Raw genomic sequence first — 26,974 nt, forward strand, 5'->3', positions numbered from 1 at the left:
AGATGTTCCCACTTTCCACAGCAGGGTCTGCTCAGACACCAAGCTTAGGATGAAGCTATCCTAACCCATTGCCTCCAGCTCTCTACCCCAGTTTGTTATTGTTTCTATTTCTTTTTCCCCGTGAATATTTGTGAACTAGCTTTATAACTGCTCATGTCATCCCAGAAGAAATTTAAGTGGAAACACATGTGATTTTTACCATTTTCCTTTCTGTCACAGGATCAAAATAGCCACAGGGAAACTGCCTGCAGTGTTATCAAAATCACTTGTCTGCAGTTTGGCAAAGTTCACACCCTGGCAAGTCCTAGAGTTGTGTAATGGCAGAACCTGGAAAACAGTCTTTAGCCCAGCATTTTTGGGAGGAAGCTCCTCCTGAAATCAGAAGAACTACAGACATTTTTATCTACACTTAAATTCTACCAGGACTGGTAACGCATGTTATTCCCTCAGCTATAAAATGTAGTTTCACTTTTTTCTGAAATGCTGACCTTGTGTAACTTCACTCAAAATATCCCCAAATAATAGGATCAAAAAGCCCTTAGAATAACTCATTAATTATGTAAGTACGTGAAAAGAAAAGAGCCTCTCTTTTTGTTCAGCAGCAACAAAGACACTCCAACATAATGTAAGGACGTCAGTGCTGCTGCGATCTATATAGGATTCCAAATACGCCTGTAACCAAAACCTCTTTAAAGTACAGCCTGGGTTAAATAAACAAGGCTGTACATGACTGCTGCAAGCAGCAGTGCTCAGCTGAGTTCAGTTGCTGCATATCCAAAGGTCTTGCTGGATGAATATTCAAACAATGCATTCAGCCTCATGACCTTGGACTCTGCTAAAGAAAATTCCAGGAGACCTCCAAGGTCTGATTTGCCACGGCCTCCCTGGGAAGGGAATGTAGAGATTAATGACCTGAAAGCATAACACAACAATCTGGAAGAAAATATAAACCATACTGAACAGGAGTTGTGAAAAAGGTAAATACCTGCAAACAGCCATAGAGCATCTTTGACAGATATCAAAACCACTGTAGGGGCAGGGGAGAAGGGAAGGAAAGAATATAAAATTGTAGTATCAAATGACAGCATATAATATGCCAAAGAAAAATTATGACAAAAATAAATACATAACTCTATACACATACTGTGAAAATGTGCTGCTCTAGCCAAACTGGGGAGCAAACTACATGGGAAAATAAGCCAAGAGCTGATCATACTCCCGATTCAGAAGGGCTATGATGCTAAACACATCATTCAAGTATGCTTATTATTTAGAAGAGTGAAATACTAAAAGGAGTACACTTTCCTTAGTAGCCAAAAGCAGATTGTGCAAAGCTCTTGCTTAAAGAAAAGCCTTCTTTCATTTTCCAGTATCAGTCCAAAAACAACAAGAGAAATTTTTTCCTTCATTTCCAGTTGTTCCATATACAGACAACTGTGACCTCTTGCTGGGTGAGCACAGGAATGACGAGTTCATTAACTTGCATCCTCCTGAGCACACAGGGTATGGTCTTATGGGATGTGTAGACAAAAGTTGTATCTATACTTTCCAGCACCCAGATTCACTGTTCCTTCTTTATTTTTGGGACATGAAAGAGAGCGATGCCCTCCTCAGCCCAGTGCCGGCTGTCTCAGAAGGACTTAGGGGACACAGTACACTCTGAGCATACAGGACACCCACATTCACACAACTAGTCCCCAGGAAGCAGCACATCAGGTTTTCATTTCCCACCCATCTTACTTCACAGGTGGCTCAGGTATGAGCACAGTTGTGGTTCATTTGCTCTAAGATCACATCTTAAGTTTACAGTGCTTCTAGTCACGCGCTGGAAGAGACATTTTGGAATAAAAGGAAGCCAAACAGGTACAAGAAGGGACAATACAAAAATAAGGAAAATAACACAAAAGCTGTATGATTTCTTTACATCTTTTGCAGTCCATCTTTATAGTGGAAGGACGTTAGCAAAATAACACCCATACTTACTCTTTCCTGAAACATACTGTTGATAGCTGAAGATGAGAAAGACCAGAAATAATGAAGGCCAGGTATGGTTTGCATCCAGGGATTCTGAACAACAGACATGTAAAAAGTGACTGACAAGATGAATAACTATGCTCTTTAGTTATTTTATTTCTAAACAAAACTATTTAGACAAACAGACAAGTGGTTATAACTCAGCTACAGTGTATGACATTTTTAGCCTAAAAAAATAAACAAGCTTTCAGAATGTGAAAATCTTCTGTACTATGATCTTAAGTTTTCTCCTTGTATTAAAACAATTGATATTAAATTCAAACAGTACACATCTGCTGATGAAGTTTACAAGAAAGTTAAACCACTCAACTGGAGAACAAACTGATTAAGCACCTGTAGGATGCATGAAAGTGGTAAACCAGCAAAGTGGTTTGCTCAATCACGAACTATTTTGCTGAGACTAAAGAGCACTTTCTTCAGTTTGGCCCAGTTCAAGAACTAGTTCATTTTAAGGCTAAAGAACTGACTGAAGAACTGATTGGAAGAAAGGGTCCTCCCCCTCCTTCCTGCTCACATCTATAAAAACTTGGCAGAAGAGGCTGCTATGGCTCTAAAATCTGAAAGAAATGGAAATAAAGGACAATCCATTCAGACTACCTCCATATACAGTCCAGGATTTTTGACGTTAGTAATTTCCCTAGCTGTAGAGGCAAAGCATGGCTTGTTTTTTAAAACATCTGGTATACCTGAGGTAGGCTGAACACACACACTAGTGTGTTTTGCAGTCTGATTTCATGTAAAAGCAGTTCTGTCCACATGCCATATTGCCACTGATACTCAACACATGGAATAGCTATCAATCAATACAAATCAATCTTACAACACAAATAACTATGAGAAAGAAACTTTAAAAATGTAACTGAAGACCCAGACAAGAAGCAAACAAGGATGTTGTAACTCAGCTACAGACAGCATAGGACACCTTTCACACCTGGGAAATTCCTCCCAAAAAAAATCGAATAACAAGCTTTGAGAATGCCAGAAACATCTGAGCAGAAAAAAAAAACAACTGAATATGTTATTTTTTCTCTTACTGTAATTTATTCAATGAAATCACAGATGCAATTCACACCTTTCTCTTTATTTTACAGATAAATTTTACAGGTTTGGTGATGGTTCCCAGTGACCTCTTTCCTCTCTTTTCCTTGGTTAAAAGGAATTTTGTTTGTCTGAATAACCACAGCACGTGTCTGCAGCTACAGTTACCATTTATTTTAGCAATGTTATGAGGCAAAGTTTGGCTGTTTACCTACCCATGATGGGCAAGAAAGCCTTGCAAAAGCTTTTTGCTGAGAGCCCCCAGTCAATTAAAATTAGCTGCATTTTCTCTGGAGTCTGTCCTGAAGGCTGTTTGCAACCCAGAGTTATATTATCCTAAAGAAATTAACCCCATTTTAAAGGGTTATGGGTGAATGCATTTTCACAAAAATACTTGAGCCCCAATTCATATGAGCTCTTAAACCCAACAGGGAAACTGAGGAAGGGGAATAGGAGACGACACCTCACCTGCTGCTATCATTAGCCGGAGAGCCATGAAGCATTTTCAGAACATAGAATCACAGAATGGTTTGGGTTGGAAGGACCCTTAAAGATCATCTAGTTCCAACCCCGCTGCCACAGCCTGGGACACCTTCCACTAGACTAGGCTGCTCAAAGCCCCATTTTAAATTATCTTAATGGAGCAGACCCCAATAATAGACCCAAATAATCTGAAGCAGAGTGGAAAGAAGATACTGAAGGCACTGAACAGAGACTGAAAATTTTTCAGGTTACAAATAAAAGAGCTCTGGCCTTCTCAAGACACATGTTTATACAGACTGTAATTAAGTGGGTGGGGGTTTAATAACTTCATTTGCAGTTCACCATTAACAAAGCCAAACAAAACAAGAACAAAAAAAAAAGGCAACTGCAACAATTGCAGATTTCCACACATATACAGAAATGTAACAAAGAAACTGCTAATTTTTGGAGCATTCCCAGAATTCTGACCTGGATGGGCCAGCCTAAATTAAAAAAAAAAAACAACAAAAAAATCCTTCTCTTTCATTCTTAGCATTTTGACAGTTGATAAGTGCAATCCCATTTGAGAGGCCACCAGGAACACAAAATCTATAATGTAAATATACTTGTAAAATGTAGATATCAGACCTGAAACTTTTGATGATAAAGTTGCGTGTATAACTTTGACTCTAAACTCAAGTGGGAAGAAGTCATTAATTACACAGTCACCCAGATTTTCTCTAGCATGATGCCCTACACATTTCCTTCTGTAACTCTGAACATATTAATGCTGTTGCGGGAACAAGCAGTGGATATGCAATCGCATGCAAGAATGAAAAGCACCTGTGAAAGTCACATGATAAAACCATTATATAGTGCTTTCTTCCTAATACACAGAAGAGCCCTAAGGATTTAAGAGAGACAGCCAATCTAAATCTTCAGCTAAATCATCTCCGTGGAGTACATCTTCACTAACAGATTCAGGAGCTCTGCTCTGCCCTTGTGTCCAACTGGTTCTTGTCCCTACCTGGAAGCAGGACCTGGGTTTGCACCAGGCCTGCTCCTCCTGCTCCCCTGCCTCTTCACTTCTACATGAAGGGAAGAGTTATGCACAAGGAAAGCAATATTCAACCTGTTCACGTGGCTTCTGCATCTTAGCAGATGAGGATCAGCTCCTAGCACACCCCTGTTCAAAAGTGGCACTTACCATGTGCATGTCTTAGTTTGCTGGTCAGTACTCAGTAAGCTGAAGATCCTCCTTCTATGCTAGAATGGCACTGGATAGGAAGATCTGAAGCTAATTTACTAAACATAAAGAGGACTTTGGAGAAAAACATTATGCTCTACAGCTTCCTCAGATGTGAGGCCAATATTGAATCTTTATTTTTGTCCAGTTTTCCCACATACCATTTGGCCTCTCAAAGCCAAATGTGAGAAACATTCTGCTCTTTATTTGAACGTACATAAATTATTCATGCATGAAACTATACAGGAACATACACATGTGCAAGAAATATAATTGTGATGTTATATGGGTGCAGTTCTTTTAAATCTTACCTTTTCACCTGCGTATTTGGATCTGATCTCTGCATACAGAGATGAAATTATATTTATATGAAAGCATCAAAATGAGTGATGTATTTATGTGCTGATTTGCAACTTGCAAACAGCATAACAGATATGACAATAATCGTACACATTCAGCATTTCTTTCCCATTCACTCTACTGATTAAGTCACAAAATACACACTACCTAAATGAAATGTTTCTTGCTCTTCTTACAGCATGAACAAGCCTCTCTATGAAGCTCCATCTAAACCACAAAGTACTGAGTTACCTAAAGAACAAAAAACCGTGAAGTGAAAGAAGTCTCAAAATCAAAGAAGCCTGTGTATGTAGGAAGTCTGGAAAGAAGCAGATCCCATCTTACACAAAAGATTATCAAGAGATTCATGTAGGGACATATGGAAGTAAAACAAAGTGGTGAGTGATGGGACAACTTAAACAAATATGCATACCAAACCCAAAATATCCAAAATGTTTTTTAAAGAAATACAGTAAATATGAAACAGTGTCAAGTGAAAATAAATCAGGTCCTTATCTCACCGCCACAGTTGACATTGTATTACAGCTTGTCAGCAGGTGTTCATGTTAGATTAGGCATGGTAAGTCCTAGTAAATACAGTCCTCCCTACTACGGGAAGGCAAATTAACTGAAAAAACAAACCCCAATCACAGACAGAAATAAATACAGTCAAGTGGAGACCACAGCAGAGTCCTGACTGACAAAATCACACTGTATCTTATTTGACTGAATATTACTTTTATTAAAATAAACACATGCATTAAAAATTGACCATGTGTTGTGATTCCCTGACAAAAAATTATATTGCTTCAGTCCCAGAATAGGAACCAGGATACCCTCTATTTTTCCAGTATAAAAGACCATATTTCTTTCAAGAGCATTACATGACCAACCCTAATTTTAAAGCTGACTTATTTGTGACCTTTTCCTGTTAGAAGGAGCATGGTGTTTACACATCTGTTGAAACACCATACCATTTGCAAAGTAATATTTAATTGATTCCAGAAGATGTTAAGACATGTTTTGAATAAGATCACCACCAGTAAAGAAACCATGCCAATTAAAATCAGTAGACTGCTTGATAAACCTTCATGTTCATCAACCATACCAATCTCTTTGTTTAAAAATAAATAAATAAATAGCAGAACTTGCTACAAAGGTCTCTGATTTTCTGGCTAGGCATATTTCTCCTTCAGACTAGTGCCTTGCATTTTTGCAAAACAATCACAGCATGGCACTTTGAAGTCTGGCATATTCTAGCAAGATAAAGGCACCATAAATATTAATTAATTCTGCATGTGACCAGGTTCTATGAGCAAACTTGGAGCCCAGGATCAGAAATCAATCAAAAGCTGATATACATGCCTTTAAGGAGAGCCAACTGTATTCTTTTAAAATTGAAAACGTTCTTTTTCAAGTAATTTAAAGAGATTCAACAATTAAGATTACATACATATAGAGTTAATTCTAAGATTCACCTTGGTAATTTCCACTTAAGATTAAAAGATTTTAAAATAAAAGATTTAAAATTTTATATATTAAGTATTGCCAGAAGAGTATTGTTTTTCTTGTCCTATTAATGGCATTGCACAGATTTATGACAAGGGGTGTGAAAAGTGCTTTTACATGTCTTAATGCTTAAAGCATATTCTTGTTTCCTTAATTTCAAACCCACTACTTTCTTCATTGTCCAGAAATGGTCACTTCCACTCTTTCAGTGAAATAAGCTATTTTAGAAGCAAAGCTCTGCCACCTCCTCCTCATTCTGACACCACACAAAGGACACTCTTACAACTCAGCTGGGGCAAAGGGTGGAGAAGCAGCAAACTGGGTCCCTTACACTCTGATGAAGAGACTTTCAAGCCAGGTCCCATAGGTGAGACAGCACACAGAGCATATGGGCCCTTCAGAGAGCGCATGGACACACAGCATCCCACAGGGCCAGGGCCATGGGTCCAAGAACATGCCCAACGACATGTCCAATGCATGTTCAGCTGTTTTGTCACCAGTACAGCAGAGTAACTTTGTAGTGGCTAAGCCTTAGGTGTGCAGAACTGCCCCTTAAGCTGCAACTGCTACACAGGGAAGACTTCTGTGTATTTGCTTCCAACACTACAAATATAGAGCTATCAGGGCAGGCTTCACTGCATCTGCCTTTGTGCTGTCTTTTTGTGAGATGGTTATTCAGAGAAAGGTAAATCATTAGATTACTCTTGGTAATGGCTAACTACCAGGGCAAGGACTTCTGTGAAAGCCATCGGTGCCCTAACAAGGCTGAAATATTGAACCTTGGATTAGAAGTTGCCTGCTCCACTCTCAACTCCCCATACAAAGATCTAATCAAGGCACAGAAATACTCATATTCCAGGACAAAAGATGATAATTCCTCTTCTCAAGTGACAAGGTCACCAATAATTCAAGTCGCATTCCTGAACTTGCATTTACAAGTAAGAGATTTAGCCTCTTAAATGGAGAATGGCTCTTCAGCTTTTGGCAGTTTTGTTGCACTTTTTTTTCTCTTTTTTTATTCCAGCGCTAAAAAGTGGACACTGCAAAACTAATTTTTACTGAAGTAAGTTTCCCTTCCATCACATCAAGTTCTCGCAGAAGTAATCCCTGGTTTGGGGAAGATGATACAGTTCTGGAGGGCACCAGGATCAGAACTGTACCATGCAACCTTGGCTATAATACCCAGCAACTTCCTTGTGAGACATTATTAATCATTATACAAGGTGGAAGCTTGACAGTCTGTCTCCAGAAAGTATTGAATGGAGAACATGAAGACACCCATCCAAACAAAAGATGGTGTCATGCTTCAGGGTACACTTCTCCTCATAGGGAGCTGAGGTGCTAAAGAAGACAAAAGCTGTGCCCTGGTTGTACTGGGTCTGGGCAGGAACAGGGCCCAAGGCAATGAAGCAGTCCAGAATACTGCCTGTGGTTGAAGGTTGGTTTGCATTTCTCATAGAGAAATAATAAAAGAAAGTATTTAGAAAGCTTACAATCACTGCTGCTGCCAAAGTAACAGTTCAGAGTTAAAGTGGTCATAACAGGCGAGAAACTCAGAAGGTCCTGGTTAGCAACACAAGGAGGAGGCTCAGCACAACTGTTATGTAGAAACAACTACCACTTTCTCCTACCTCATTTGCACCTTTATCAAAGCACAGGCTCGAAAATTGAGTGCTTTCAGAAAGAATTCCAGAGCTAAGTTTCAAGGCAAACATATATAAACATCTGTTAGGTAAGTGTTAATAATTCACAGCAAGATGCCAGCTCTCCATTAAGACATTTAACGTGCAAAGAAAACATTGCAAAAGGTCCTTGGAATAAACTGAACAATTTTCAAACAAAAGGAATTACTTAACCTACTGGCATTGTTTGCCAAGACTTTCTTTTTGCTTCTTTAAAAGAAAAAACAAACAAACAAAAAAAGGTGTTTCTGCCTAGAGTTTAAATTCGTGTATTAAAACCATACATGTAACTCCCTCTCTTTCTGACTATGATGACTGCTTTGCGAGCTGAAGGGGCAGAATCCCACTCTTGTCCAGCCACTTCAGTAATACACTGCAAGGGCTGGTACCTTCAGAGCTACCACAGCAGTCTCGTAACTGAACTGCACCATCTGTCCGTGCTCAACAACACCACTGCTCATGGGGATTGGGAAAGAAGATCATAACACACCTCTTGGGAAAGGGAGTAAAACTGCCCCAGGCAAGGGGCTGTCAGAGAGCCAGACAAGGACAGGAGACAAGTGGAGTGGTGAGGTATCACTAAAGGGGCAACATCTGAACTTGTTTTTATGCTTCCTCTTTGGGTAAGCTCACATGTAAAGAGTGTCAAACTCCCTTCACACTACAAACATGACTGAGTACTCTAGTAAGGTATAGCAGGTACTAATGAAACACACTGTAAAGATAAAAGTAAACTGATACGTAAATTGATTTACTTTTCATTTATTAATACTGCTGCTTCCCAGCACCTGGCACCCTCTTCTCAACAGTTTATTAGGTTTTATCAGATTTCTTAGCTTAGTCACTTAGTCCACAGCTGCACTACTCTGGGACCTCAGCAGACTGAGTGCAGCAGCCCTACAACACATCAGCTTCTCAGCTTAGACAGAGATCTTTACACAACGCTGCACTGTGCATCTAGACATACTCTCTAGACAGGGAAAATCCAATGCCTATGGAAAAGCCAATGCCTATGGACAGGAAGATAGCAAAGATCAGTACATGCAGTGTTCCTCCTATCACCTACTTCCAGCCAGGAGCTGAAAGAAATTAGTTTTATACCCTTTTCAATAGAAACCCCAGCCTGAAATCCTATGCAGACGTCTATCTTCTCAATGGCTCTGGCATTCTTTTTCCTTCTCTTTCCAACACAATGATGCTTTGCTTATATTCATCCGTCAAGCTCTGCAAACACTATTTGGCTTTGATGATGTCGCCTTTTCTATGTACCTTTCAACTGCATCAAACATTAAACATATCCCTCCCTAACTAGTCCCATTCTCACAGTCTCTGTACAATTCTGGGTGCAACTGTGTCTATCTCTTGTCTCTTTTATAAAATTTCTGGAAAGAAAAACAAAATATCTCTGGTGTTTACATAGCATCTTGTGCTGTGATGTCCTAACCTAAAAATAGGGTACCAAGACACTATGGTAATGTAAAAATCACCTCTGCAATTTAAAGTGACTAGTGGTGCAGGGTTGCCTATAGAAATCCTTTGGATTCTGCGTGGATTTTCCTGTTGTCAGATGCCCTTTTCTGTCCCACAACCCCCTCTAGTCAGGGAAGAAACAACAGACACTCTTATCACTCAACTTTACTGTGTCATCCCTAATTTGGGCATAATCCCAGTTTAAACCAGTTATCTAACAGCTAAATATAATTTCTCTAGGCTGTGTAGTATCCAGAAATAACTAATGCTGTATCCTCTTCCCCCATCAGGGAAACACCCAGCAGCACTTGCCAAATCCCACCTAACCCCACTTCCCTACTCAGTAGGGACATTTGACACAGAGACCTAGTCCTCAGCAGATCCTTCCTATGCTCCTGCATAGGTTAGCCACCAAATCCACAGGTTTATCTGCAGCTCTGATTTTTCAAGCCTTGCCCCTTGCAGGTGCTTCAATGAGCCACCCCAGGCAGCTCCTAAGGACCAAGTGATTATCTGCCCACTGCTTCTGTCCCGCTCTTTGGGAGGAAGCCAAGAGATACTCTAAGAAGCACCTAAGCTGCGAATACTCTATTTTACAGAATGGATGAACCCCATTCCATAGTACCAGGAGAGGAAGAAGGAAAGAGCAAAAGCTTTCTTAGTCACTGCAGTAAAATCTGCAGCTGATCCTTTTTCAGACTGGGTAAATTAATTTCTCCCTCAATGGTCTTGAGCACTGCCTCAACTCTTTTAGTTCAAATATTTCCTAAAAAGCTGGGAAGAACAAAAGCAAAACCAGAAACAGAGTATTTCCAGAGTTACCCTAATACAATGCACGGAAAAAAAAATATTCTTCATTTCTTCCAAATTCACTATGTTAGATCCTTTTCTACACATTGAGTTGTGCCAGTTGAGCGTAAATCACCAATTCCTCACTCTGAAGTAAATGCAGAAGCCCTCCAGTTCTCTCCAGAGGCAATTTGATCTCCAGAGGCAATTTGATCTCACAACAGCTCACAGGCCTCCTTGTTCTGGAAGCTCCTCAGTAAAAGGAATTTGGAGGAGTTCGGTAGGGGCACCCAGCATCATGTGAATCCAGCACGGAGGTCCCTGCTGTGGTGGCATAGGCAAATGTGGAGGGGCTGTGCTGGAATGTAAAGCAGTATTCCCCTGGCTCACCACACTGAGCACTCAAACACATGTCTGAGGAGACTCAGCTCTCACCCACCCTGCTTTGCAGTGTCTCATCTCCAGGAAACCACATTTCATAGCTGGGAGATGTTTGCTGACAGAACAAAGAAAGAGATGGACAATAAAACCTTGACTTACAACAGAGATGTACATTACTAAGAAACAGTACATTTTACGTGATTTTTCTTTTCCTTGGCATTGCACATTGAAATTTTGTATAAGTAACATGCAGCTTTTTAGTAACTTAGACTCCAGATGTACTTAGATTGTTGTGAAATGGCAAAACTAACATTTTTCCACGTGGCAATGCTTCATGGAAGAGGAAGAAACAGACACAAAGAATATTTTTTTTCCATGCAAAAAATAACAGAGCAAACATTATGTGCAAGTCTAGAAAGAAACAATATATGTATTAAATATATATATATTTTACAGGCAAAAATGTCACAAGAATTAAGTAATTCCCCTACAGTTCATAATATCAGCCACCTCAGAGCATCTCTAATTTCATTTTCCCTTAATGTGCTCCTAAACTCTTTCCCTTCCTCTCATCAACCACTTAAAGGCTGGCTCTCCCGGGCACCTACCCCTCACAGGCGGTGTGCTAATATAAAGAAGCAATTCACAAATTCCCTCCTCAGGGTTCCATTCCAGCATTCATTAAGGCTTGCAAAGCAAATTAGAGCACTTCACCACTGCACAGAATTATCTCTGCTACAAAAGCAAGTCACAGCAACATAATCACTTATCCCAAGTATATATGGTACTTTGAGTGCATCAACAAAATGGCTACACCAGGTCCATCTCCCTCCATGCTCAGTGACCACCAGATCTCTGCTAGCCATCCCAGTATTTCCCAAACCTTCCCAGCTGGGCTTCTCAGTCTCTCTGTAAAGGTTGGGTTATAAAATAACCAAAATTAAAAAAATAATGCTTGACTTGATGGGAGGTCCCATCACACTCCCCACATGCTGCTTGTTCTGCGTCCTCCAACAGCTCAGCAGCTGCTTCTGCTGCACCATCATTCCCAGCTCTCAGGCCTGGAAGGAGACCCCTTCCCTTGCTCCTCTGGCCCTTTACTGATGGCTCAAAGGAACATGCCAAGCAAACTGCCCTTTGCTTTTCCGCTTTCAGCCTCTTCTAGGTGTGGATTTTCTTCCAAGAGGAGCCATCAAGCAAGCCCGTCTGTAGCTCCTCCTGCTATCTATCTTCTACAGGAACCTTCCACACTCTCCTTGGGAACATCCCAACTAATTGTTCCCTTCCAGCTTTGTTTTGATTTGACCCAGATGCTGCCAACCATATTTCTCTCTTCCCCTTGGCTTCCACTCCATCTGCCTGAGTTAGATCCAGCACAAGAAGAGCTCCTGCTTTCCTACAAATGCTTTGGTCCTGTTTTAATTAACGGGGCCAGTCACCCTCTAGCACAGCAATATGGTTATTAAATGCTTTTATCTCAACCAAAGAGCATGTTTCAAAAAACTGTAAGGAAGGCAAAAATAAATAATTCACTGCAGAAATCTCATTCTTCTCAAGTGCAATTCAAGTGACATCTGAAGCCTGCTATTTTCAGCTCTAAAAAAGCTGAAATCTCATGCTGAATGGGAAGTCCAAGTAGCTGAACTTGGTCCAGAAGAAGGGCCTCCAAGAACTCTAAGCACTTAGAAAAGGTGTCCTGCCATCTGGGACCATAGAAAACTGTGTAGCCACCACAACCTAGTATGGCCGTAAAGATGAGCTCATCTCTTCTCCCAGTGTCTCTACTTCCAGGGTGCAACAGCTCTTCAACCTATCAAGCAATGAGTGGTCTCTCTGTTCCCTATACCCGCCATCAGGATTCAGAAGGCATGGTGTAAAAGCTGGCATTTTTGGATCACAGGCAATATGGATCATGCCCCGTTATCTCTACCCACTCCTCTTGCAGTGACACCTCACTGGCTCTGCTGAGGCTGCAGCCTTCAGCAGCCTTCAGAAGACAGGGAGGAATTCCTCCATAGAAAGCAAGCTTCCAGATTCCAGCCAGTTTGTCAGAGTGACTTCCAAACAACTAAACCCTGAAACCCCGTATCTAAACACTAGGGAGCTTTGTTTACAAGACTCCCAGAGTGGAAGCTCTGACTGACAAATACCGCACTGCAGCATTGCTCCCCGAATGTCTCCTCCAGGCCAGCTATCATGGGGACAGAAGGAGTTACCAAAGAGCAGCAGATCTTCTCTTTTAATACTGGCACTTATGCCAGATCCTGTCCTCTACAGCAATCAGGATTTCCATTTACCATCTGAGTATATAAGCTGGATGCTACCAGACCAAAGAAATAAAGTACATACATTTGGAATTTAACAATGCACTGATACAGCCTCAAGACTTGCTTCTAAAAAACAAGCAGATAAGCTGTCACAAGCTGAAAACAAAAAATGACAGTAGGAGGCAAACATAATACAGAAAATTGTGCTAAAGAACATAGTAATCACCACAGAACAAGCACAAATAAAGCATGAACAATATTTAGAGAGACAAGTTGAAAGTGCTACTGCAATGAGAAACAGCTCAAGAAAACATATGGACAAGACTAAGACCCCTTTACTGATAAAAAATGGTATTTAGCTGTGTGGAAGGCCTCAGCAGCATAGACCTCTTCCTGTGGGAAGGAAGAAGAAAGGAAGGAGGCTCTGATTACTATAACAAAAAATGAGGATATAAAAGATCTAGAACACGATTTCAAAAACTATCTAAATGACCTAGGAGCTCAAGGTTCATCTTCAGAAGTGAGACGGGCTTTGGAAAATGTCATCACTAGAGATGATGGTCGGAACAGCAACCTTCCATCTTATCAAGCCACACTATGGGCGGAAGCTTCCCTGAGGGCCACGAGGCACGGTAGGCAGAGCCACAAAGTGCAGAGCAGCACTAGGACAGCATCCCTGGCACAGCACTCCCAGGAGAAAATCACGATGTCACACCATGAGCAAGATGGGGTAGCGATGCCCGAGCAGGAGTTAAAGCTCTCCTCTTCAAGCAACGGTGGCACTTTGGTGGCAATCCTGTTCCCCAGTCCTAATGAGGTTTTAATTCACTACTCATTTCTTACCTTGTTTCAGTCTTCTCCCCTTCCTTGTCTCCTTTTATTTGAACCATGCAGCTGTAATCCACAGTCACCTTTTCTCTTCTTTTACTTTCTTGTCCATTCAAGGAAAAATGTACTTATCAAGACTGCAAAAGGTTATGACTCCAAGCCATCAAGCCTTTGTTTTACCATGGGCAAGGTCCTTCTGTCAGCCCAATTTCACACTTGATGTTGGAGGTTGCAGCTGCCTGACAAAATCTCTGCCAGCTAAATGGAGGCTTGCCAAAATCGTTTCTCAAGAGCAAGAAGAGACACAGGTGATCAAATGTTGACCAACATAGTCCAGAAGCTCAAAAAAAAACACCACTGCATTTCAAACTGCAGCAAATTACAACCTGTGCTCCTTTTAAATAGCAGCATCGATGCATTTAGTTCAGTGAGCCAATGAGGTACCAGCTTTTTCTGGGCCATGTGGCCCCATCTGCCTATTCCAGTCTAGTTTAGTTTAGCTTTGACTGATCTCAGTTACATAACTGTACCCTTAAGCTCTTAAATTGTAAGGTCAGAATCGGGTTAACCTGCTGCTGTGTAAAGCAATATAGCCAAAGCCTCAACTGTCCTACTGCCACACCTACTTTCCTGTGTCTCTGATGCAATTCCCAGCTCAAAGCTCAGCAGATTTCCTTTCCTTCTCAAATACCTCTTAATTTTCTTTTCTTCTTTCATTTCTCTCCAAGATTATTTTTACTCTTATAATGCACTCAGGAAGATGACAAAAATGAGATCTAGAAAAGCTAAATTTTAAGGAGTGCTTCTTTACCATCATTTTACTACCGGCACTGAAGTGTTTTAGCACATCATAAGGACTGTCATGAGCATACTGAACTACCATGAAATGGGGCAGGGAAAGATGACAGTGTTTTTTTGTCCAGTGTTCAATATTTTTAAACCTAAAGTGAAATAACTCAGAAAAGCAGACAGAGCTCAATTTCAGAGCAGGTCACAACAGCGCACTGTCCTCGTAGATAACTTGTAAGCCCTGGGCTCCCTAATGCTGGAATATGCACGCAGGCTTAGTTAAATGAGCTGGCAGGAAACCTACCTGGCAAGTAGTTACTGAATCTTCCATGCCAAATCCCTGCTGAAGTTCTGCTACAGCACTGTCAAGCTGTCTCTGCAAAACACTTGAATTTGAGAAGGGTTTGGTTGTTTGGGTTTTCTTAAATTTTACTGACATCTTTAAAAAAACCCACCCTGTCTTTCTTTGCATTTGTAAGACACCAGTCATGTAGCTGCAGTGTAACGGTAGGGTATGCCATGCAGAGCAGTAGCACAGCAACAACTCTGGAGAACAATGCAATGAAAGAAATCACTCTTCTTATAAGCCTGCTTCAAATATTGATGATGGAGAGCATCATACTTTCTGAAGTAACCCAGTAACTTCTGTTCCATCAAAGGTATGTTGTAGCACAAGGGAACACAGCAGAGTTTTCATTCTGCTGTGGAAAGAAATAATACTCAAAGTCACAGAATCACAGGGGGAAAAAAAAATAGGTCAGAAGGGACCTCTGGAGGTTACTTGGTCCAATCTCCTGCTCAAAGCAGGGCCAGCTTCAAAATCTGATCAGGTTCCTTGGTGCCTTGCCCTGTGAAGGGTTGAAAATTTTCAAGGACAGAGATTCCAGAGCCTCCCTGGACAACCCATTTCAATATTGAACCAATCCTGCTGTGAGTGTGTTTTTCCTTAGACCTGCTCAGAATTCCTCTTGCTGCAACTTGTGACTGCAATTGTGAAACTCTGACAGCACCCAGCTCCATCTTTTTCTGAGTCCCCATGTAGGCAGCAGAAGTGGAATTAAGTACTCTCATCCCCTAACTGTACCGATGGCCCTCCACTCCACTTGCTCCTGCATATCAACACCTCCTTTGTCCCAGATGCGGACTCACACGGGTGAAGTCACTTCCCCTGAACTGCTGGTTACCTTTTCATTCATATAACCCAGTATGCAGGCATCCTGTTATCCACATTACACACCTTCCACTGCTCACTAACTTATCTAACTGGTTTTGCTCTGATCCATGTGAGATGGTGTAATTTATACGTATCTAAAATTTATACGTATCTAAAAAAAAAAAAACCAACAACAAAAACACAGGCAGGAGGCTCTGTTACATATTTCACTCCAAGAAGGAATCACATTAGCTCTGCCACAGTTGAGGAGCAGTTTGTGAAACAGAAAGGTTCCATCCAAACCTTGACAAAGCGTGGAAATGGCATGTACTCGGACCTCAAGCAGAGAAAAGGATCAAGAAGAATTCTGGACAGTGTGCCAGAGATTCTTCAAATATGCACATTTACTAATGCAGTCTTACTAATTATTCTGCTAGAAAGTTGCTTTAAAACCCTTCATACAGGTTGACTGAGAATTACATCATGTTCCTTTAGTGAATATAGAATTAAGGCGCATTATCCGTGGAAAAAAATAAAACTTATAAATGTGTTTATTGAAGTAATCTGTCCGTCTGATTCTCCCAGCTGTCTATGGGTTGGTACCAGCTCTCTGGAGTGGCCTACTTTGTATATCATTTGCAAATACACATAAAGACCTATGAGACGTGTCCCCATGGCACGCTGCTACAAGAGCCATCACTCAATGCAGAGACACAAACACATGCTTGAAAAACAGTAGTGAAGCAATGAGCACACCATATTTTGTCATCAGGAATGTTATGAAATAGCCACAAGAAAACTCAACCATATTGTTCTGATTTAAGATAGAGTATATAGGGTCTTATTCTGCAGCACGAAAATGTAATCTATCCCAGTCTCTCTTTCCCCACTGCCCCTTTCAAATAACAGTCTGCACTGTCATTCAAATTAAATTAACAGCTAAACATAGCTGGCTTCCAACTAGGATGTTATAAGGATTTAGCTTTCCTACGTACACATACACTTACTTACAAAAGAAATTGTGGCAATGAGATCGAGATCAAAATATTGCCCAGAATCCTCTTAATACTGAGGGCAGGGAAAAGGGAAGAGGGATTTCTTTATAAGATAAGAAGGATAAATATGTGATACATACAATCAAAACAACATTTGAGAAGTTATAGCAGATGTGTTAATCTGTGTTCTTCGGCTTCAAATTCTCCCATTTCACTTAAGTGTCAGCTTGTCCCAGAGCCTGACGGCACTGTATGAAGAAACAATTGCATATCTTCTAAAAACAGAAGACGGTGAGATCTCTTGCACAGTCTGCCCAAAGACTCTATTGTGCCTAAACTCTTATGGGAATACAATTCAGAAAGGTTTATTCAATAAATTAAAAGAAACACCTCCTACGGGAAGCAAAAGACATAACAGAATGAAAAACATTTCCTGTAGGAGGAATATTTTTAGACTTTTAGAGTGAGAAACAAATGAAAACTGAACAGAGCACTGCCAACTGGTTTCTCACCACATTACTCTCAGTAGGGTGCAACTCAACTGAAATTACCCTTCAAAGTAAAAAGAAAAAGACAGTGCTCAAAAAACATCTTGCCATATTACAACAGTGGCAGAAAACAAAGGGATAAAGCAAATAAAACCTGAAAATAGCAATGGAAAATTTGTATGAGTCTTTCTCTTACTAAATCAGTTATAGATGTTCAGTGGAGGTAGTCTCATCACTGAAAATCAAATCCAGGAAGCCAGTCTTTTGGAGAAGTGTGACTGAGGCAGTGCAAAAGTAATCCTAATCACACTTTTAAAAAAAAACCAAACCACAAATCTTTCATTTGTTAGTAAAATCTGTATCATACTTTATACTTCCCTGAAAGACATTTTGTCCATTTATGAGACAAACCAGTTATGAGGAACAAAAGGACTCATTAATATTTGACTTGGCCAATCCAAATAGTAGGCTACAGCTACAGTAAAGCAGCTTGTTATTTCGTACAAACTTTAGGGGATGAAAACAAGAGAAAAATCCACGTTATCTTCCTTTTTAATGTTTGCATGGAGGATAACTGAAGATAACCAACCTTAACTATTCTATGACTCAACCCTAACTATTCTATGATTCTGTGATTCTATATACATAACAAGGACAACTAGAAATGGATAAAAGACAAGCACAGCCTGAAAAGGTCTAAGTCCGAGGAACAGGAAGCCATAAATGAACACGGGGGAAAAGAGAAAAACAAGATCTACCCAAAGTTCTTCCAGGTTCTCAGCAGCCACAGGTAGAGTCTCCACATGAGCCTGAGCGCTCATGTGCATCCTCACTAAGTGCAGTGCTCAAAAGCCTCCTTTTGACCTTACACTGTCAAAGAGTCCTTATGGATAAATACTGTAAATCAAAAGGTCTTTTCTTTGAGAGGATACAGAAGAGAGCAAGTAGGAAGATCCAGAAAAAAACATCTCTGGTTTCACAACTTGGGAGGCTGATGCAAGCAGTTCCCATAGCCAGGATCGTGAGGATGATGACCTAGGGACAAGAGCTTTAGGGTGGGAAACTGATGTTTGTTTTTACAGGCCAGAGACACAGTACCTAACCTACTTAGCTCCAAAAACATGAACATGTGGTACCCGGCATCTGGTTCCAGTATGACAATGTGGCAAGCATCAAGCACTGGAAGCTCATCAAATCCTTTAAAAACACTCTTAACCCTCCCGGGGATTTACTAACTTCTTGCTGACAACCAGAGTGGAACAGACATGTAACTTGAAATAGGCAGTCTGTACACATCTAGGAAAAGCTGAAACTCAACCAGAAAGCCTGTGCATGCTTTTCCATTAATACGCATTATTGCTATATATGGAGAAGAATAATTAATATATATATATGTATATAACAAGCACAGCTTAAAAATATGCACAAAACAATAGATATAAAAGCTTTCAAGAGAGGTGAAGTAAGATTCCTAGTACTGAATGATATCTAAAGGCTTTGCTTCCTACCTGATAGGCTGTTCTGACGAGTATCATTCACCAACCAAAAGTAAAGCACACAGTTGAGTACTCTTTCAGATCAAAATCTGACAGCTCAATACCTTGCAAAATTGGGCGAGTCATGAAGTCTGACTTTTGTTCTTACCTCCTTATTGCTCCCGTTCCAGTTTCCATCAGATGAAGGAATATTTGGCCTCTTCTCCCACCATCCAGATACCTGATTCAGTTAAAAACCAGTGTAACGCAGGATATACAAAAGCTGTGTTTTAAAAATCAGCCTAAATCCAGTGATCCTTATATTCTCAAATGCTACACTACACAGCCAGAAAATTAAATATGAGCAGCATTATATCATGTTTAATGAGAGATCTTTGTTAAGATAGTATTGCCATTATAACCGTCATTTTCATTACCTTTTTGCATTAAGATTTCAACACTTCAACTCTGAAAGTTACATGATTTAGTTCACAACCATGAGCGTTCAGCCCTAAGTGCTCAGAAATCCCTGCTGGTTTCCATTATGATATCTACATCTGGAAGGAAAACAGAATTTCCCAAAACATGCTTCATACCTATATGCTTATACAGCCACAACACTGAAAAAGAGTGAAGAATGACCTGAAAAGTTCTCCACCTGCAAATTGTCGGAGTTGCAGTACTTGTCATCCAAGAGTCTGCAAAGTTAAACGTGCTGCAGCTCCGTCATAAAGTCAAGACAGCAGACTGGGTTGTTGATATTTTAAAGGCTGCTCAAAGATACTTCACAGTCTCATTTCTACTGTTTTCACAAGTTCCATTCCCATTACTTAAGCAATGCACACTTGGGGAGAATTCTGTCTGCCCTAGCTGTCAACTCCCATATTTTCACCAAATGTCTTCAGACGTAATTTAGTTGGGAATGGGAAGGGTGCATTTGCCAAATTCAGAAATATTGAATATATTTAGCTACTTTAATGGCATTCCTCTTCATATGAGACCCACAACATTTCTGCCCACCAAATTTTGCAAGTATAGAACTCTAACAGCAATGAATGGGACAGACTTAGGCTGAAACTAATCTGTGCGTCTAGTGGTTTAGGGTGCCTTATGGAAGAAAATAAAGCAGAGCACAAATATCAGCACACAAAGTTTTTCACTTTTTTTTTTTTTTTAAAAAAAAAAACAAACCAAAACCCTTCCAAAATATATTTCCCAGTCATCTTATTAGAAATCCTCAAAAGGAAAAATAACAAGTTGACAATTTGGATGATTGGGGAGCATCCAGTTTTTTAACTGTTCAAAGGACAAGCAAAAAAAACAAAGCAACAAAAACCCATTTAAACATGGTAGACCCCCATTTTGCTCCCTGGACAATTGATCAGGGCTCTACATGGGAATATGGACACATCCATATAGAAAAACATACAGGTTAGTCATCAAGGTGCTTAAGGTAAGTATAACAGACACTGAGCTCACACTTCAGCTATGTGTCACTCTTCAGAGATCATAATGGCAAAAAGATCAACTAATGCTGATGGCAATTTAATACACTCCCTGTGATTCCTTCCCGAAGACAAACAAATTTTCCATCTGATGAGGAAACAGTTCTAGAGCATCTCATCATAACAAGCCACACAATAAACACAGCAAATACAGAAGCAATGAAGTCTAAAACATGAGGCCTAGAGTTCAGCAAAGACAAAGCCTGTAAGACTATCGCAACTGGAGAGCAATAAATATGGCATTGTCACAAGAGAGGTATTCCATTAAAATATTTGCATGTATGGCGTTAAATGAGTTTACTGGGGAGTACTGACCCTTAGATGATATGAACTACTGCAGCCTTCAGTGTCAGAGCCTTATCCCCAGTTCCAAGTGCAGCAGCTTTGCTTTTACACCTCAAAAGGTTCAGCTTAACCCCTGCTTTGACAAACATGCTGTCACATCAGCACCACCTGAAGAGCAATGCCTACTGAAAACTGGGGAAAGGATGTCTTTGCTTACATATCTCATGCTAGATCTTTTGAAAGTGATACAGCATGTATACCTCTATTTCACATTTTCTTCGTCTTAACAGATAGGAGAAGCCTGCCTCCTTTCTCTTTTTTCCCAAATATATGTTATCAATCATTGCTTACAAGTTGAATAGGGGAAGGAAAAATAACGAAATGCTCTCCCTTCTCTAAATTCACAATGAACAGGTTCTGCTCCTGTAAATTTCATTACGCAATCCATCCATTCTCCCTACAAGACAACTTGCCCCACTAACCTCAAAGAAAAATACTCATTTGAAGCACTCAAAAATATATATCCCTAAGGGAATGTGAACACTTAGCTTGCCCAATTTTTAAGGATTTTGTTTTACCCTTTACCTCTGAAAGCATTTTTCATGCATATCCCTCCATCAGCATAGTTTTGAAGCAAGCACTGGCTTAAAAAAAGCAGAAAGAAGTAAGCTAGCCATTCACAGCAACTTGGAAAATTGGAGTTAAAATTAATTTGCAAAAAAACAGTGATGCTCAAGAGGAAACGTTGGCAAGCAAAGAGATATGGAAAGAGGGAAGCTGAGACTGCCGTCCCAGTTGAAGTATCAAGCAAAAATTTATAGAAGCTGACCTCTCGAGGCACCTATCAGCTGAAACTGGTGTTGTGAGTGCTCATACTTTAGACAGCCATGCCCTAAATGACCACTCCATATGACTCAATCAGAAGTTATAAAATAATTTAACCTAACTAACGCTGTTCTGATATTGCAGACGAGCACCTCCAACATCCTTGCTGCTAGCCACATCTTGGCCAGCCAACAGCTCTGGAGACACCAATACAACTCCTGGCTCCTCCCCCAAGACCTGGTGAGGAACCAGGGCAACCTTCCCTCCCGCACCATGGGAAACCTCTCACCCCATGTGCTCAAAAGAAAGCCTCCTTGAGCAAGCAAGCAGGTCAACTGCAGGCTGTGCCAGGAGGAGGAAGAAGCGAGGAAGGGCTGAGCCAACCTGCTGCAGCAACCCAACAGCAACAAGGAGCAAGTGGAAAACTAATGATGCTGCCTCCTGCTTCCCAGTGGCTGCAGGCTGCAGGTGTTACACCACCATTACTTTAAAAAACAGCTCTCCCCCAAAAGAGCATATTAGCTGGAGATGCTAATGTTTAATTAGTCAGTAACACATGGAGTATGATAACAAAATAATCAGGCCATATAAGTTTAAGTGCGTACATTTGGTTTATCATAATAAAGAGATTACTCGCATACATTCACATGATTTGCTGTATTTGTTATACACATGCTGTGGCCTTCCACTGTCGTCTTTACGACAAAAAATTAAGCAGATGAATTCACACAACTCAAGACTTCACACCAATCTATTCATTTTGAGCTATTTTGGACTTTTCATCTGGCAAAGGTATTCCAGTCAGTCATCGTAGAACACTTGGACCTTTAACTTGTATGGGACCACTCACATACTTAAGCATAAATGTATGACTAAATGTTGGCAGAATCAAGGCATTAAGGCATCTCTACACATTTTTACCACCTTTTCCCATGATTTGTAGTTTACTTAGAGAGTCATAACCTTATTAAACTCTTAATAAAAGCACAATAGTCATAACAGACTTAATTTTCTAAGTGAAAGTTCATTTTCTTTAAAGAAAATGGCTTAAAGGGAGAGCTGAGACCTCATGGGAATTGAGGATGAATGCTTTTTCCCCTTGTTACAAATCCCCTTTGACTCTTCCCCACTGAGACTACTGGAAATGTTGGCACTGATTTCGACAGACCCCAAATTTCTTTTTTTATTTAAGCAGCTTATACATGAGCAGATAATAGAATGGGAAAATATGTTTGTCAGCATGGTAAGGCTCTACTAAAAATAATCTTTACAGTTGTAAAATATCCTTGTGAATAAAGCTGCATGTCAACAAAGAAGAGACAGATCACCTGGGAGCGGGAGACACATCTATCACATGATGCTCTGTACTAAAATACCTGTGGATCCAAGAATATAGGTCTAACGCCTTTCTTTGCGTAAAGCCTTTAGGCGTGAACCACTGTTGAAACTGGAAATACCCTGTGCACTCTGGTGTTCCATTAAAAATTGTTTATGAATGGCTGTGTGAACTGAGCTGAAACCTTTCCATCCATCCTCCTCCTGACCTAATATCAAAGCTATTTTGGCCTCATACACAGAAATCACAGATCAGCTGGTAGGGGAGTGCTCAGCACACACTTTAAAACATGGACACAGCTGGGCTAGGAGCTCCTGCCCCCCAGTCCTGTAGTGCCAGGTTGCCCACAGGTGGGATTTGCCCAGTTCATACTGCAAACAGCATCTTCACCGTGTCCCAATACACATCACCAGGCAGATCCAGCTTGTGACAGGTGAAGGAGGTCCTGCTCTCAAGTTACTATTCTGGGGGCTTCTGAAGAGAAAATCTCCATGGCATTTTTACATCTCTTTACTGCTTTAGAGATTAAAGTATGGGGAATAAAACAAAGCCCACATATATCTCCTAAAATATTATTTTCGGTGCCTAACCCTTTTTTTTTGCACAGTGGCTTTAGAGAAATATTTTCCAAAAACTACAGTTTTTTAGTAAAGGTGTTAGAATGAACATAAGGAAAACAGTTTTTGCAACAAATGCTTCTTTTATTACCCAGCTAATAGGATGGGAATTTGTAAGTCCTCAAACCAAAACTTCCATGCTTGCAGTCATCTACTCAGCTGTCTTTTACAGCTGAGTAAAATCATCACCACAACGTATTTCATTTTCAAAGCTGAAAAAAATGAAACTACGGATTTCCTATTGAGAATGCAATGATTTGTATAATGGGACCTTTTAGAGTTGCTTTCTGTTCACCCAGTAAAATGTGCTTTTTTTCACATCCTCCAGCACACTTGCTTTGCCACAGCTAAAGTGAAGCCCCAGAGACAGAGAATCCTTCATGTCCTAAAACCTGAACAAGTCGTTGTCCAATAAAGACTAAATAGGAAGCAAACATCTAAATCCTTTATGAGAGATGCTACTTTTGCAATAAAACCAAAATTAATGATCATTAGGATGCATGCCTGCAATAAGGAGGGGAATATTATAACAATAATGCATGTGCAATTTCTTTTAAAACATAGATTAAAATAATTCATACATGTCATTGCCGATTGTTATAACTAAGTTAATATTTGCATAATGCCTTGAAAATAGCAATGCTGAAACCAGCAGGTATCCGGTTATATGGCGGCTGACATACAACCCAGCCCGGGCATGGGGATGTAGCACAGAGATGTGGGTAGTCACTTGTCCTGACAGCACTGGACTCAGACCTGTTCTCAGGTCCAGACTCAGACCCAGAACTGATCTCTTAGAATCACATGGAGAGGTTTTCTTTCTAACGTAAAGGTGATTATTTTTTTAAACGATACTCGCACATATGTCTCAGTAACAATAAACATCAGGCCTCATTAATAGAAAAGATGACTCCAAAATATAAGACCATACTTTGTTAGTGGAAACACCCATTTCTGAAACGTGTGAAAGATTCTTACCCAGGCTCAACTGTTGAGAAAACGACAAATTGTCAAAGAACAGCTCTGTAACATCACATGAAACTGCACTGAATCAAATTTAACTATAAATTACATTGCTATACTGCAATTGTGTCATTAGTAATATAATACGTCCCCCACAAAAAATACAAGTTTCACTATTTAAAAACACTAGATACATGCCAAATTGGGAAAACAAATTGTACTTTTGAATTTGCAGCCTGAAGATGTGCCACACCACACAGTCTGACAACACAGAGATCTGAAAATAATGCCACAAGCGTTCAACACCTTCGTGTGGATTCAGTGAAAACAGGGAGATCCTCTTACATCTGTGGACTGGAGATCAACCTCTGAGTCTTGGGCTTAGTCAGGGAATTCTGCATGGGAAATCTTGCATATCTTACACTTCTTGATGCTCCTTATCAAACTATAAGAGGATGAGCAGGCAACTTACCCTTAATTAGTGTGAGCATCTAAAGGTCATTACCCACTGTCTCAGCAGAGGTGTTTTGTCATTGACATGGCAAAATCCACAAAGCCCTTTGAAATCATGACTTTTTAACTATCTTATAATTCAAGCATCGAGTTGAAACACTGCTAAGGGTAACTTCTGGTCATGAGACTTAATACTAATCCAGTTTTGAAAAGGGCTAAAAATCTGTACTGCCTCTTTCAACACCATGCAGCATCACACCTGAAGTCATTGCCCAAGCACTGCCACTCCAATCCAAGTGGAAAAGGGTGACTGCTTTTATACCCCAAGCTACCAGGAGGACGCAGGGATTTGTTTGGGGTCAGGGCAGCCTTTACCCTCATAAACTGCTTTTGGTGATCATGTGCCACCATGGTGCCTATAGCTGAGTGTCAGATCCCAGATCACTGTGTAAGGCAACAATTTTTCATCCTTCTTCATCACTTCTGCATCCCGCTGCAACAATGGGGCTGTTTTGTTGATTGATCTAGTTAATACTGGCTATTTATAATTAATAAATCTGAAATGGAAATGGAAATAAAAAGGAAAAGGCTGCCTGCGACCCCAACCCAAAAGCTCCATAAGGCAGTACTAAACAGTTAAGTGGGAAACCTCATCGCCACAAACTGGATGCAGAATTTCATCAAACAAAAAATTTCTTCTTCTCCCACTACAAAAGGCAGTGCGTGACCAACTTGCCAAGCAACAGCTATCAAGAGAAATAATGCCACATTCTTTGAATACATTTGTCCGCATTGTACAGTATCTGCAGCCCAACATCGATGACATCCAAGCTAAACGAATAAATATTTGCATTGCAAAGTTGGATTTGTCTTGGAATACGATCGCTCCTCATGTGGTTTTGACACATGTGCATTGTCAAATAAATCACAGCTCACTGTGTGTGCACATTAAAAATAATCTGTATATCTTGTTAGAAGCCATCGCATACTTCTCTTTACGAGGTGTGAAACTGGCAGGGGAAGGTTTTACACACCGGGGACAACTTCAGATGAAGCCCGTCGAGAGAACATCAAATGCTGCCACCGCCCCACCAACATTGTGAAGCTCAGTTTCCCATGGCGGCCTCCACAATACGGCCCGGGCTGTGCCCTTTCCTCCCGCGGACACTCACCACCCCTGGGGGAAAGGCACAGGTGGGAAACCCGTGGGGCCGCCCCGTCCTGGAGACCGTCGGCCCCCGTGCTCGGCGGGGCCGCCCCGACGGAGCGCCCGGCGGGAGCTCGGGCGAAGGTGGCGCGGCTGGTTCCCGTCCCCGGGAGCGGGGGCGGGCTTACCTCGGATTTCCACACGACGTAGGCGGTGGGGCGAGGTCCGGGCGGCGAGGGCTGCCCCTTCCTCTGCTGCAGCCAGCGCCGGGGCGACGAGAAGATGCTGTTGGCAGGTCCGCTCAGCGCTGAGGCCGACGGGGTGCGCGCCAGAAAGGGCAGCTCGCAGCCGGGACTCCGCTTCCCTCGGGGGCTCTCCTCGTCGAAGAGGACGCTGCCCGGCGGCGACCGCTCCAGTGGGGTGCTGGGGGTGGAGAAGGAGGCGCCGGGGGCAGGCGGCGGGCCCCGGGGGCTGCGACGGTCCCCCAGGGGGCTGCCGGCGGCTCGCAGCCGCGGCGCCCGGCCCGCGCCCTCGCTGTCCTCCCGTCCGCCGCCGATGATGGCGGGGTCGAGGCTGCGCGTCTGGCGGAGCCTCCGCTTGGAGAGGCTCTTGGCGGCGGCGGGGGCGGCGGCGGCCGGGGAGGAGCAGGAGAAGACGCTGCTCAGCAGGCTCTGCGCCGACATCGCGGCGGCCGCTGTCCCGGGCACCCCGGGGGTGACTGGGGGTCCTGGGCTCTCGGTGCCCCTGCCTCGGGGAGCGGTGCTCCTCCGGGGCGTCTCCCGCGCCCGGGCTCAGCCCGCAGCAGCGCGGCCCGACGGCGGCACCAAGGGGCTCATGTCGGCGTCCGGTACTCAGGCTGCTCCGGAGCTGCTGCCGCCGCCGCGGTCACTTTGGTGGG

General features: G+C 41.7%; 1 protein-coding gene and 1 long non-coding RNA gene across 2 annotated transcripts in view; both read right to left on the reverse strand.

Annotated features, from left to right (window-relative positions):
* The window catches only part of ARHGAP6 (Rho GTPase activating protein 6), a 324,930-nt gene extending 297,956 nt beyond the window's left edge, over positions 1 to 26,974 (reverse strand). The window contains exon 1 of the mRNA XM_062603829.1: positions 26,265 to 26,974. Within this exon, the coding sequence (XP_062459813.1) occupies positions 26,265 to 26,759 (495 nt within the window). The 5' untranslated portion in view covers positions 26,760 to 26,974. The remainder of the gene's footprint in view (positions 1 to 26,264) is intronic.
* Positions 23,577 to 24,606, reverse strand: LOC134156037 (uncharacterized). The gene is made up of 2 exons (XR_009961809.1): positions 23,809 to 24,606; positions 23,577 to 23,725 (listed from the first exon to the last, which is right to left on the reverse strand). It is a non-coding gene; the product is annotated as an uncharacterized LOC134156037 (long non-coding RNA).

Source organism: Pezoporus occidentalis, unplaced genomic scaffold, assembly GCF_034315485.1.
Source record: "Pezoporus occidentalis ecotype Australia unplaced genomic scaffold, CSIRO_AGI_Poc_V1 ctg81, whole genome shotgun sequence".
NCBI classification, from domain to species: Eukaryota; Metazoa; Chordata; class Aves; order Psittaciformes; family Psittacidae; genus Pezoporus; species Pezoporus occidentalis.